Source organism: Gallinula chloropus, assembly GCF_964237585.1.
Source record: "Gallinula chloropus genome assembly, chromosome: 4".
Taxonomy (NCBI): domain Eukaryota; kingdom Metazoa; phylum Chordata; class Aves; order Gruiformes; family Rallidae; genus Gallinula; species Gallinula chloropus.
The window spans coordinates 91,460,938-91,472,489 of NC_140088.1; the positions used below are offsets into that span (position 1 = coordinate 91,460,938).

At 57.1% G+C, this 11,552-nt stretch overlaps 1 protein-coding gene across 1 annotated transcript in view; it reads left to right on the top strand.

Moving 5' to 3' along the window:
• The window catches only part of FRAS1 (Fraser extracellular matrix complex subunit 1), a gene marked incomplete at both ends in the record, with an annotated part of 117,425 nt that overhangs the window by 40,812 nt on the left and 65,061 nt on the right, over nucleotides 1–11,552 (top strand). The window contains 7 exons of the mRNA XM_084264163.1: nucleotides 3,295–3,384; nucleotides 4,474–4,621; nucleotides 5,994–6,137; nucleotides 6,444–6,578; nucleotides 7,823–7,966; nucleotides 9,845–9,985; nucleotides 11,162–11,302. Of these exons, the coding sequence (XP_084120289.1) occupies nucleotides 3,295–3,384; nucleotides 4,474–4,621; nucleotides 5,994–6,137; nucleotides 6,444–6,578; nucleotides 7,823–7,966; nucleotides 9,845–9,985; nucleotides 11,162–11,302 (943 nt within the window). The remainder of the gene's footprint in view (nucleotides 1–3,294; nucleotides 3,385–4,473; nucleotides 4,622–5,993; nucleotides 6,138–6,443; nucleotides 6,579–7,822; nucleotides 7,967–9,844; nucleotides 9,986–11,161; nucleotides 11,303–11,552) is intronic.

Here is an 11,552-nt window from a genome sequence, read left to right on the forward strand (position 1 = left end):
GACTCCAGCTGGGGAGGGCAGAGCAGAGAGGGACAATCCCCTCCCTGTGCAAAATGCTTTAGAATGGGTTGAACACTTCACACCCAGACACACAGGTGGGTGCAGGTTGGTCTTTTCCAGCTGTCAGGATGCTGTGAGTGTGGGACCCACGCTCGTGTCACTGGGGCAGCGCTGCTGATGGCCCCTGACCTCAGGCTGCACAGAGACTGGAGGGTTGCAGTGTCCTGGCTCTCATACATCTGTTCCAGTCAGCATCCTGTGTGATGCTGCTGGCAGCTGGATGGTTACGCTGTCACAGCTCACTGGGAGGGTTATCTCAGATTCACATCTCTATCCTGGGTACAGACAGAGAGCCCATTACTCAGGAGAGCCCAGGGGTATTTCACAGTACAGTGGCCAAAGCTATTAACGTGTAGGGGTCAAAACTGGGGGGTTCAAAAGTCTGCAGCACTGTCAGATCATCTGTCCCAGGGACCCTGCTTTGGCAGGGGGTTGGACCTGATGAGCTCTGGAGGTCCCTTCCAATCCCTACGGGTCTGTGAGTCTCTGATCAGTTACTCAAACCTCTAAGAGTCTGAGCATCTGACAGAGCAGCATCCTCTGTCAGAGTGTGAACCACTTTGAATTGTGATTGCCAGGAGGACAGAAGGGGAAGACAGTGTCTTCTGTTGTAGACAAGAGCTATGGTCCCACCTGAGGACAGATATTTACCCAAGGATTTATTTTCTGCCTGGCTTCCCTTAAGCTAAACCTGCTCCCTCGAGTCACGTTCACTCTTAGTTTCCCTCAGTAGCACGGGGTGTGCATTAATTAACCACAATACAATACTTACTCAGAAAGCACATAAAACACTTCCTCTTCCCTCTCTGGTAGGTGCAGCTGGGGTTTGTTCAGGCACTGCAGCAATAAATCAGTGCTGGAGGGAGGCTGGGAGCTCTGGCCTCCTCTCCTCGTTAAGCTGCTGTTCCTTTGCTGCCCACAGCCTCCTGCTTAAAGCCTGACGAGGCCACAGGTGGGAACCACAAGCCCCAGGCAGCGTCACGGGAGGGGAGGGGAGAGGTTGGGTTTGGAAACCCCCTCAAATGAGCCTGTCCAGTGGCTGCCAGATGAAAGTGTGTGGGGGGATTCTGACCACATCCTCAAGAAGCTGTTTGGGGCAGGTTTCTGATGGGCTGGGAACACGAGCTGCGTGGCAGGAGGGGATACCTGGGGGTGTCGGTGTGCTCAGACCTTCAGAGCACCAAGTGATCCTGCTGGAGCATCTAGAGCACCCCACAAAAGTACACACACTCCTGATGATGTTAGGAAGAGGATGGGGCATGGGTGCTGCCAGGGGATGGATGCTGCAGCCCACCTGAGCAGGCACAGGGAGGGGATTGTGCCCTGCACTGGGCACTGGTGAGGCTGCACCTCGAGTGCTGGGTCCAGTTCTGGGCCCCTCACTCCAAGAAGGACAGGGAGGTGCTCTTTTGTGGTGGTTTGGCCCTGGCTGGAGGCCAGACACCCCACAAAGCTGCTCTGTCCCTGCCCTGCTCAGCTGGGCAGGGGAGGCAATAGGCTGTTTCTGCTCAGGGTGATTCCCAGGGCCTGTGCCCGGCGCTGATGGGCTTGGGGTTGGCTCTGTGGGGCTGGGGGAAGCTTCTCCCTGCCCCTGCAGCCCCCACCTTCTCCACCAGAGCCCCACCACCCAAAACTGCAGCTTTGCTTCCTCCCAGTCCATTGCTGACTGTTAACGTTCTCAGCCTGGGCTGTGATGGCTCTGCCCAGCAAAGCAGGAGTCCTGTCACACAGCCTCTCCCTTTCCCCACTCCTGGCTGTCCCCACAAAGGCAGGAGTCCTGTCACACAGGCTCTGCCTTTCCCCACTCCTGGCTGTCCCCACAAAGGCAGGAGTCCTGTCACACAGGCTCTGCCTTTCCCCACTCCTGGCTGTCCCCACAAAGGCAGGAGTCCTGTCACACAGGCTCTGCCTTTCCCCACTCCTGGCTGTCCCCACAAAGGCAGGAGTCCTGTCACACAGGCTCTGCCTTTCCCCACTCCTGGCTGTCCCCACAAAGGCAGGAGTCCTGTCACACAGGCTCTGCCTTTCCCCACTCCTGGCTGTCCCCACAAAGGCAGGAGTCCTGTCACACAGGCTCTGCCTTTCCCCACTCCTGGCTGTCCCCACAAAGGCAGGAGTCCTGTCACACAGCCTCTCCCTTTCCCTACTCCTGGCTGTCCCCACAAAGGCAGGAGTCCTGTCACACAGCCTCTCCCTTTCCCCACTCCTGGCTGAGCAGCACAGCTGCATTTTTTCTTGGCCAGGTTGAATGGTTTGTGTTCTGAGCTTTCCTCTGGCACATGGTGATGTGTGTGGGTGGGGATGTGGGCAGGGATGGGGATGGGGAGTTACAGTGCACAGCAGTGACATGCTCCAGCCACTGCCAGGGGGGGTTGAGGGAATGATTTAAGAGCCAGCAGAGAGGGATTTGGGCTGTGTGTGGTCCTTGGTGACTCAGCACCATGAGGGTTCTGCCCTCACTCCGAAGTGTGTGAGTGTTGCTGGCGTGTGGCCTGGCTTAGTCCTTCTGCCTTGGTGAATCTCACACTGTCTGGTGCTGTTACTGCCCTGGCTGTGCCTAAAGTCACAGAATCACAGGGTGTGCTGGGTGGGAAGGGACCTTCAGAGGCCACCTAGTCCCACCCTGCAGTGAGCAGGGACATCCTCACTAGAGCAGGTCGCTCGGAGCCCCAGCAAGCCTGACCTTGGGTGTCTCCAGGGATGGGGCCTCCAGCAGCTCTCTGGGCACCCTGTGTTAGATCATGACTGGAGGTTGGTGTCCCTGCCTGTGGCAGGGGGTTGGAGCTCTGTGACCCTTGGGGTCCCTCCCAGCCCAGCCCAGTCTGGGGTTCTCTGGTAGGAAGGTAGGCTTCCACACATTGGAATCCTGACAGCACTCCAGTGAAATCCTGGTGATCCCCAGTAAAAACGTGGTGTTCTGTTCTCTCTGCTTGTGGTGATTATACAGGAGGTGGCAGGGTGTGTGTGTTGGGGGAGTGTCTTTCCCTGTGGGGTTTAGGGGTGCAGTCATGGCCTTATCACTGAATTCCTTGGCCTTTGCTGAGGTGTGTTCTGCAGCTGCAGTAACCCCTTTTCAAAGGGAACCCCCAGGGAGGAAGGAGGATGGAGAGGAGATAAGGTGAAATGAGATATGGGCGATTGCATTCCAGGGCAGGAGCTGCTCTGCCTCTGCATTCCACAGGATTTCTCCTGAGCTCTGCTCCATCTGTGTTGCTGCACCCTGTCTCTTCACAGGGCCAGGAGCTGGTTCACGTGGATGGGAAGTGCTGTGCTGAGTGTATTTCACCTAACGGGTCCTGTGTTTACAGAGGACATACCAAAGCGGTGAGTACCCTGCGACTGTGGAGCACCGAAGAGGGAGTTGTGCTCCTGCAGGCTTGGAGGAGTTGGCTCTCCCTCTCCTTTGGAGGTAGGGCAGTGAAACCCCCCATTAACAGTGCCTGCAGGTTGCTTCTCAGCTCACAGAACACACTGGTTTGAGCGTGTGTGCCTGGTGCAGAGTTTAAGCTTGTTTATATCAACTTTATACCATTAATATTAATACATAGAAATAAAATATACATATAAAACTCAATATTTCCTATTTAACACCCATGCTTCTCAGTCTCCCTCCTGTGCATCTCATGGAGTTAAAGGTGCCCTACTTTAATCCCACAGAGACCACTGAGCTGCCCTGATGTGCAGCTTCTGCCTGTGTAGCCCAGCGATCCGAGTCCTTATTTGGGTGGCCCTGTGAGCAGACCTGGGGATGCAGATGGTGGGAGGGGGACGGTGGGGGCAAGATCCCCTCCCTCTGTCCACCTGTAAAGTGGGTGGGTGTTGGGTGGGTAGTTACCAAGAAAGCTGGTGCTACCTCTTTGTCTCCATGCCTGTCCTCAGTCATGGAAGACGTGGCAGGAGAGGAGGGATGGGGAGGAAATAAAACCCTGTGAGGGTTGGAAAGGGATTTAAAGTGTGACAAAAGGGTCGTTATGCAAAGATAGAGGTTGAGGAGGAGGATGGGTTACGGGTCTCCATCTCTTCTGACACAGAGCAGGTTCAAACACCTGGCACCAGGCTGTGGAAGAGGGCAAGGAAAATTGGAGACAGGAGAAATGCTTTGGAGTCAGAGAAGACAGAGGGGGGGATGAAGAAGTAGAAAGAACTTGGGGCTGACTCCAAAACACCGAGCTTTGGAGGGAGTGCCAAGAGGGGAGGGTTCAAGTGTTGTCAGGCCAAGGGCCCTTCTCAGCAGGTGCTTCCCAGGGCGAAGAGGGCAGGAGGGTTAATGGTGCAGAGGCCCCCATGTTGGCAGAACCTCAGAGCTGAAACAGCCCCAGAAACGGTTCATTCATTACTAGCAGTTGTACTCTCTCCCTCCCTGCCTCCCTCCCTGCCTCCCTCCCCCCTGATGCTGTTCTGTCCCTCCTGCAGAACGGGGAGCAGTGGGAAGAGGGGCCGTGCGGAGCCTGTGAGTGCCGGGACGCGGAGGTGATCTGCTTCCAGCCCTCCTGCCCGCCCTGCCCGCCGGGCAGCCTGGCTGTGGAGAGGAAGGGGCACTGCTGCCCACACTGCCAGACAGGTACACACCCGGGCCCCCCCTTCCTCAGAGCCAGGGACACACCCGGGCCCCCCTCCTCAGAGCCAGGGACACACCCGGGCCCCCCTCCTCAGAGCCAGGGACACACCCGGGCCCCCCTCCTCAGAGCCAGGGACACACCCCAGGTCCCTCCTTCCTCAGAGCCAGGGACACACCCCGGTCCCTCCTTCCTCACCGTCACTCCTGGGGGTTACACCCACCTCTGGCACGGGGGTTGCTCTGGCATCCCTGAGCCTCTCACTTCCCCAGGACCAGTCAGGTACCTCTGTTGGATTATCATAGAGTCACCTGGGCTGGGAGAGACCCTTTGGGTCATCAAGTCCAACCACAGCCTGACCCTGCCCAGCCCACCTCTAGATCCTGTCCTTAAGGACTTCATCTACCATCACAGAATGGTTTCAGTTGGAAATGACCTTCCAGATCATCAAGTCCAACTGTCTATCCGGCCCTACTAGGTTCAGCACTAGACCATGTCACCAAGTACAACATCTACACTTCTTTTAACCCCCTCCAGGGATGGTGACTGCACCACCTCCCTGGGCAGCCTGTGCCAGGGCCTGACAGCCCTTTCAGTACAGAAAGGGTTTCACTTGTCTTCAGGCTTTGATTGCTAATTAGCTGTTTTCCATATAATTTCATTAGGGTTCTTGGAGAGATTTAGGGCTCCATCCACTGATTTCCCCTGCTTTAAAATACAGCTTTCTTCAACAGCATCCTGGCCTGTGTCAGGAACAGTGTGGCCAGCAGGACCAGGGGGTGACCATCCCCCTGTGCTCAGCTCTGGTGAGGCCCCACCTCGAATATTGGGTTCAGTTTGGGTCCCTGGCTACATGACAGACACTGAGGCCCTGGAGTGTGTCCAGAGAAGGGCAACCAGGCTGGGGAAGGGTCTGGGACACAAGTGTGATGGGGAGGGCAGAGGAAATACCTGCTGTCAGGTTGCTGTGGTGCTGTGACATGAAGCTGTGGACTGGAGGGGAAGTGGTCTGCCACCTGTACTCCAACCTGGCATGGGCAGTCTTGGCTCGTCCTGGGGTTTGACTGAAGGAAGCTCTGATTCAGGCCGTTCCAGACCATTCATTCCCCATGACTTCAGGATTCTTACTCGTGATGAAACCACATGGCCGATGAGCAGCCTTATTACCAATAGCCTAGAGATTCTGAGCCTGGGCAATAACTTCTCAGGTACCAGAAGGGTGATACAACATCTGCCCCCTTCCTTGCAGTCTGGGCAAAACCCCTCCCCACAGCTCCAGACTGCCAAAGAGACAGGGGAGGAATTGGCTTTGGGAGCACATGTTGTTCTGTGCCTCCCTGGTTGCAAGCACTGCTTTGTGTCTTCTCCCTGTGCCAGCTGAGTGCCACCCAGACTGCCTGAGCTGCTCGGGGTCCTGGGATCGCTGCAGCGCCTGCCGAGACCCCAGGATGCTGCTGCAGGACGGCCGCTGCCTGGACGCCTGCGGGTCGGGCTTCTACCAGGACGCGGGGACTTGCTTGGGTAATGCCTGCAGGGGTTGTACCTCTCTGTCTGCCCCGTGGCTCCCTGTGCTTCTGTTCCTGAGAGCCCCCAGGCCTCTTCCCAAGAGGATTCCCAGGCTTTGCTTGGAAAAGCCTCCGGGCGGGTGCTGCGCAGGAGCCCTGAGCTGGGGGCTTGGGGCTGCCTCGGGGGGAGGGGTGCCCGGGAAACACAAACTCCCAGCCTCTTCTGCCCGAATGAGCCAAACCTGTCCCCGTGGATCAGAGCAGCGAGTCCTGCTGACTCGTGGGCTGAACAGGGCTTCTCCTCTGCTCTCTGCCCTGGAAGCCTGCAGTGGCACCTGCTCCAGCTGCAGCAGCGGGCTGCAGTGCTCCTCCTGCCAGCCCTCCCTGCTGCTGAGGGACGGGCAGTGCCTGACGCGCTGCGGGAAGGGGCACTTCCAGGACCAGCTCCTCTGCCCCGGTAAGCTCCAGGCACAGAGACCCTGCCACCTGTGTGACAGGCACAGCAGGCAGGGCTGTGCTTGGGCTATCAGGGTGAGGGATCTGCTGTTGACAGAGGTGTTAATGTTCACCCTAGAGTAAAGGAAGGAGGCAACAGGGGAACAAAGTGGTACAGGCTGCTCAGGGGGGTGTGGAGTCTCCTTTTGATGCCCCCAGGATCCCATCAGCCTTCTCATCCCCCAGGGCACACGGCTGGCTCATGGCCACCCTGTCACCCACCAGGACCCCCAGGACCTTCTCCACAGAGCCCCTCTCCAGCAGCTCACCCCCAAAGACCCAAACCAAAAGAATTTATAGACTCCAGTATCACATAATCAGGTTCATTTGGGTTTACTTTACCATTCCCTCTCCACCTGCTCCTGGGGCTGTAGCTGGCACTGCCCGTGTGCTGCTGAAGCAGTTGGGAGAGGCTGATGTTTCATTTCATTTGCACCTTCCTTCCAAATTTGCAGCCACACGTGCTTGGGGCTGAAAGTCATTGGGAAAATTTGTTCCTCAAGGGAATGAAACCAATGAGCTTTAGTCCTGCCTTGCTGCACCTTCTTGCATGGAGTCAAACCTGTGGAGAAAGTCCCACACATCAGACGTGGCCTGTAGCTCGTTGCCATTTGTTCTTTCTTTCTTTTTTTTACAAATCTCTCATCTGATTGTCCTGGCTGTTCAGAAAGCTGTTCAGAAGTATTTTTTCTCAGAATGGCTTTAGGATTCTCACTCCAAGAAGGACATGGAGGTCCTGGAGCAAGTCCAGAGAAGGGCAACCAGGCTGGGGAAGGGGCTGGAGGGCAAATCCTCTGAGGAGGAGCTGAGGGAGCTGGGGGTGCTGAGCCTGGAGAAGAGGAGGCTGAGGGGAGACCTTCTCCCCACCTCCCCTGCCCTGCCAGGAGGGTGCAGAGAGGTGGGCGATGGTCTCTGCAGCCAGGGGACAGGAGATGGGACAAGGGGCAATGGGCTCAAGCTGCCCCAGGGCAGGGTCAGCTCAGCTGGGAGGGCAAAGTTCTTCCCTGTCAGAGTTGTGGGGCTGTGGCACAGGCTGCCCAGGGAGGGGGCTGAATCACCCCCTCCTGCTCCTGCTCTGGAGCAGCAAATGTCTGTGAATTTGAGGAACAAAACTGCAATAAAAGAGCACAAATTCTACAAGCTCTTCATTTTCAAGAGATGACTGAAGTTAACTGCTGGTTAATCTTGCCCCTTTCTTTCCTGCAGCTTGTCATGAGTCCTGTTCTACATGCTGGGGTGCTGCTGAAAACAACTGCTTGTCCTGCAAAGACACATCACGGGTGCTAAAAGCTGGGCTCTGCGTGGCCAGCTGTGGGCAGGGGTTTTACCCAAAGGATGGAACCTGCAGCCGTAAGTGTCTGATTTCCTGGCTGCTGGCAAGGGGTTGAGAGGTGCTCTGCAAGGAAAGGAAGGGATATTTCTGGGGGGCATTAAAAGGAGTGTGGCCAGCAGCTCACAGGAGGGGATCCTCCCCCTCTGCTCTGCCCTGCTCAGGCCCCACCTGGAGTGTTGTGTCCAGTGCTGGGCTCCCTGGGATCAAACAGCCAGGGATCTCCTGGAGAGAGCCCAGCAGAGGGTACGGAGGGGATGAAGGGCCTGGAGCATCTCCCCTGTGATTTTATTCCTGTCTCTGAAGCCAGATGCACCCCAAACATCAGTACCAGAGGAGGAAAGCTGCTGGTCATTTGGAAGACTATTAATTTATTGAAGCTAATCAGATGCTGAAAGCTTTAAGGTTGTTTTTTCCCCCTTACTGAGCAGCTTGAGAGCCTGACTGAGCTCTTTCTGAGGGCCTGACAAATCCATTTCTCTGCAGCAAGGGAAGTGCCCTGTGCCAGCAGGTTCCTGGGAGTTTGAGTGGGGTTGAGGATCATGGTCATGAATTACCTGAGCAACAGGCAGGACTCGGGATGGTTTCCTGAGGCCAGGGGGAAGAGATGGCTGGAGGGAGTTAAAACACCTCAGTCAGAGCATGGAGGTGGTGGGGGGGACAAATACATCTCAAAGAAAGAAGGAATTTAGAACAGCTGTTTAGGTCAGGGCTGGGTCTCTGCTGGCAGCCCCCTCCAGCTGCCTCAGAGCGCTGTCAGGAGGTCAGAGAAGTGAGGCAGGGGCTGTCCATCTTGCTGCAGGTCTGTGAGCTGTGGCTAGCTAGAGAGCCCTTACCACCCCAGGGGTGTGGGTGGAACTGCCATGGGTTTGGCCAGTTGGGGATGAATTGTGCTTTGCCCGGGGTCAGTTCGGTTGGTGCCTGTCCCAGTAAGTGTTGCTCCTCTGTGTTTTGAAGTGGGCAGGCTGGAAACCTTACCCTCCAGCTGGAAACCTTACCCTCCAGCTGGAAACCTTACCCTCCAGCTGGAAACCTTACCCTCCAGCTGGAAACCAGTTAAGTGCAAAAGGAAATCTAATCAAGGGTGCAGCTTGGCCATCGTGCTGGGGTTTTATTCCCAGTGATTTCTCAAAGCTGCATAGCTGCTCCTCACAGCTTCCAGGCCTTTCATCTGCCAGCCAACCCTGCAGCTACCCAAACCCTTCATCTCCTACCCAAACCATGATGCCCAGCTGGAGAGCTGTAAGCTGGTTTAAGGGGAGGCTGGCTGGTGAAAAGAAAGACCCCAGGCAGCGCTGCAGGCTGGGGGCAGGGGACTGGGAGGCTGCCCAGAGGACAAGGACCTGGGGGTGTTGGGTGACACCCCCCTGAACACGAGCCAGCAGGTGCCCAGGTGGCCGAGAAGGCCAACAGCATCCTGGCCTGTGTCAGGAACAGTGTGGCCAGCAGGACCAGGGGGTGACCATCCCCCTGTGCTCAGCTCTGGTGAGGCCCCACCTCGAATACTGGGTTCAGTTTGGGCCCCTGGCTGCAAGACAGACCCCGAGGCCCTGGAGTGTGTCCAGAGAAGGGCAACCAGGCTGGGGAAGGGTCTGGGACACAAGGGTGATAGGAGAGACTGAGGGAGCTGGGACTGCTCAGTCTGGAGGAGGGGAGGCTCAGGGGAGACCTCCTTGCTCTCTCCAGCTCCCTGAGAGGAGGCTGTGGGGAGCTGGGGCTCAGCCCCTTCTCACAGATACCCAGTGACAGGACAGAGGGAATGGCTGTGAGCTGTGCCAGGGGAGGGTCAGGACAGGACAGGGGGTGATGGACTTTGTTTCATCTGCCTGGCCAGGTTGGTGGCTCTGGGCTGGTTTGTTAATGAGTGCATTTCATTCACGTGCTGTTCTCTGTGGCAGCCTGTGACCCCACCTGTGAGACGTGTCACCCAGACCAGCCTGGGTGTGTGACCTGCTCTCCAGAGAGGCTCTTACACGAGGGGAAGTGCCTGTTGGAGTGCCCAGAGGGGTATTTCCCAGCTGCCACTGGAAGGTGCAGGGGTAAGAGCTGTGTTTACAAGACCTTTTTGAAGGCTCTCAAGGCACCCTTGGCACGTTGTCATCTTCTCCCCAGGTGTTTACCTGTGGGGACGGAACGTTAAGAGCACAGGAGTGCCGGTGGGAATGGAGAATTTGGTTATACTGCTTTGGCTTTGAGGTTTAACAAGGGCAGAGTCCTGCACATGGGACACAACAAGCTACAGGCTGGGGCAGAGCGGCCGGAGAGCTGCTGGGGAGACTGATGACTGAACACGAGCCAGCAGTGTGCCTGGGTGGGCAGGAAGGCCAAGGGCATCCTGGCCTGTGTCAGGAATAGTGTGGCCAGTAGGTCTGGTGAAGGGATTGTGCCCCTGGACTGGGCACTGGTGAGGCTGCACCTCGAGTGCTGGGTCCAGTTCTGGGCCCCTCACTCCAAGAAGGACATGGAGGTCCTGGAGTGAGTCCAGAGAAGGGCAACCAGGCTGGGGAAGGGGCTGGAGGGCAAATCCTCTGAGGAGCAGCTGAGGGAGCTGGGGGTGTTCAGCCTGGAGAAGAGGAGGCTGAGGGGAGACCTTCTCCCCAGCTCCCCTGCCCTGCCAGGAGGGTGCAGAGAGGTGGGTGATGGTCTCTTCAGCCAGGGGACAGGAGATGGGACAAGGGGCAGTGGGCTCAAGCTGCCCCAGGGCAGGGTCAGCTCAGCTGGGAGGGAAAAGTTCTTCCCTGGCAGAGTTGTGGGGCTGTGGCACAGGCTGCCCAGGGAGGGGCTGAGTCCCCACCCCTGGGGGTGTTTAACAGAGGGGAGATGAGGTGCTCAGGGATCTGGGTCAGCACAGGGCAGGGATGGTTGGACTCCAGGGGCTTAAAGGGCTTTTCCAACCTGGTCACTCTGTGGTTCTGTTTTCTGTGCTTCACTCATGACAGATTGTTTTAAATAAGCCTCTTTGCCTTGTGCAGCACATTAGGACGTGCTGAGACACAGAGTCTGAACGCTGTGTGAGTGAGAGTTGCTGCTCTCAGCACTTCTGAACACACACACACACACACACACACACACCCCTGCTCCTGCTCCTCTGCGTAGCGGAGGGTCCTGCTGGCTGGAGCTTTCACTGCTGGCTGCAGGAGGCTTCGGTCAGCAGCACCCTCACAGGGAGATCAAACCAGGATGCTTTAGTTCCTCATGCTCTGTTTCTTTACCAGCCTGTCATGCTTCGTGCTCCACCTGCGAGGGACCCCTGGCCACTCACTGCACCTCCTGCTCCCCCCCCCTGGCACTGCGCCGGGGCCAGTGTCTGCGGGACTGCGGGGAGGGCCTGTACCGGGATCACACTGTCTGCAAGGGTAAGCTCTGTGCTCAGGGTAACCTGTGTGCTCAGGGTGAGCTCTGTGCTCAGGGTAAGCTGTGTGCTCAGGGTAACCTGTGTGCTCAGGGTGAGCTCTGTGCTCAGGGTAAGCTGTGTGCTCAGGGTAACCTGTGTGCTCAGGGTGAGCTCTGTGCTCAGGGTAAGCTGTGTGCTCAGGGTGAGCTGTGTGCTCAGGGTAAGCTGTGTGCTCAGGGTAAGCTGTGTGCTCAGGGTAAGCTCTGTGCTCA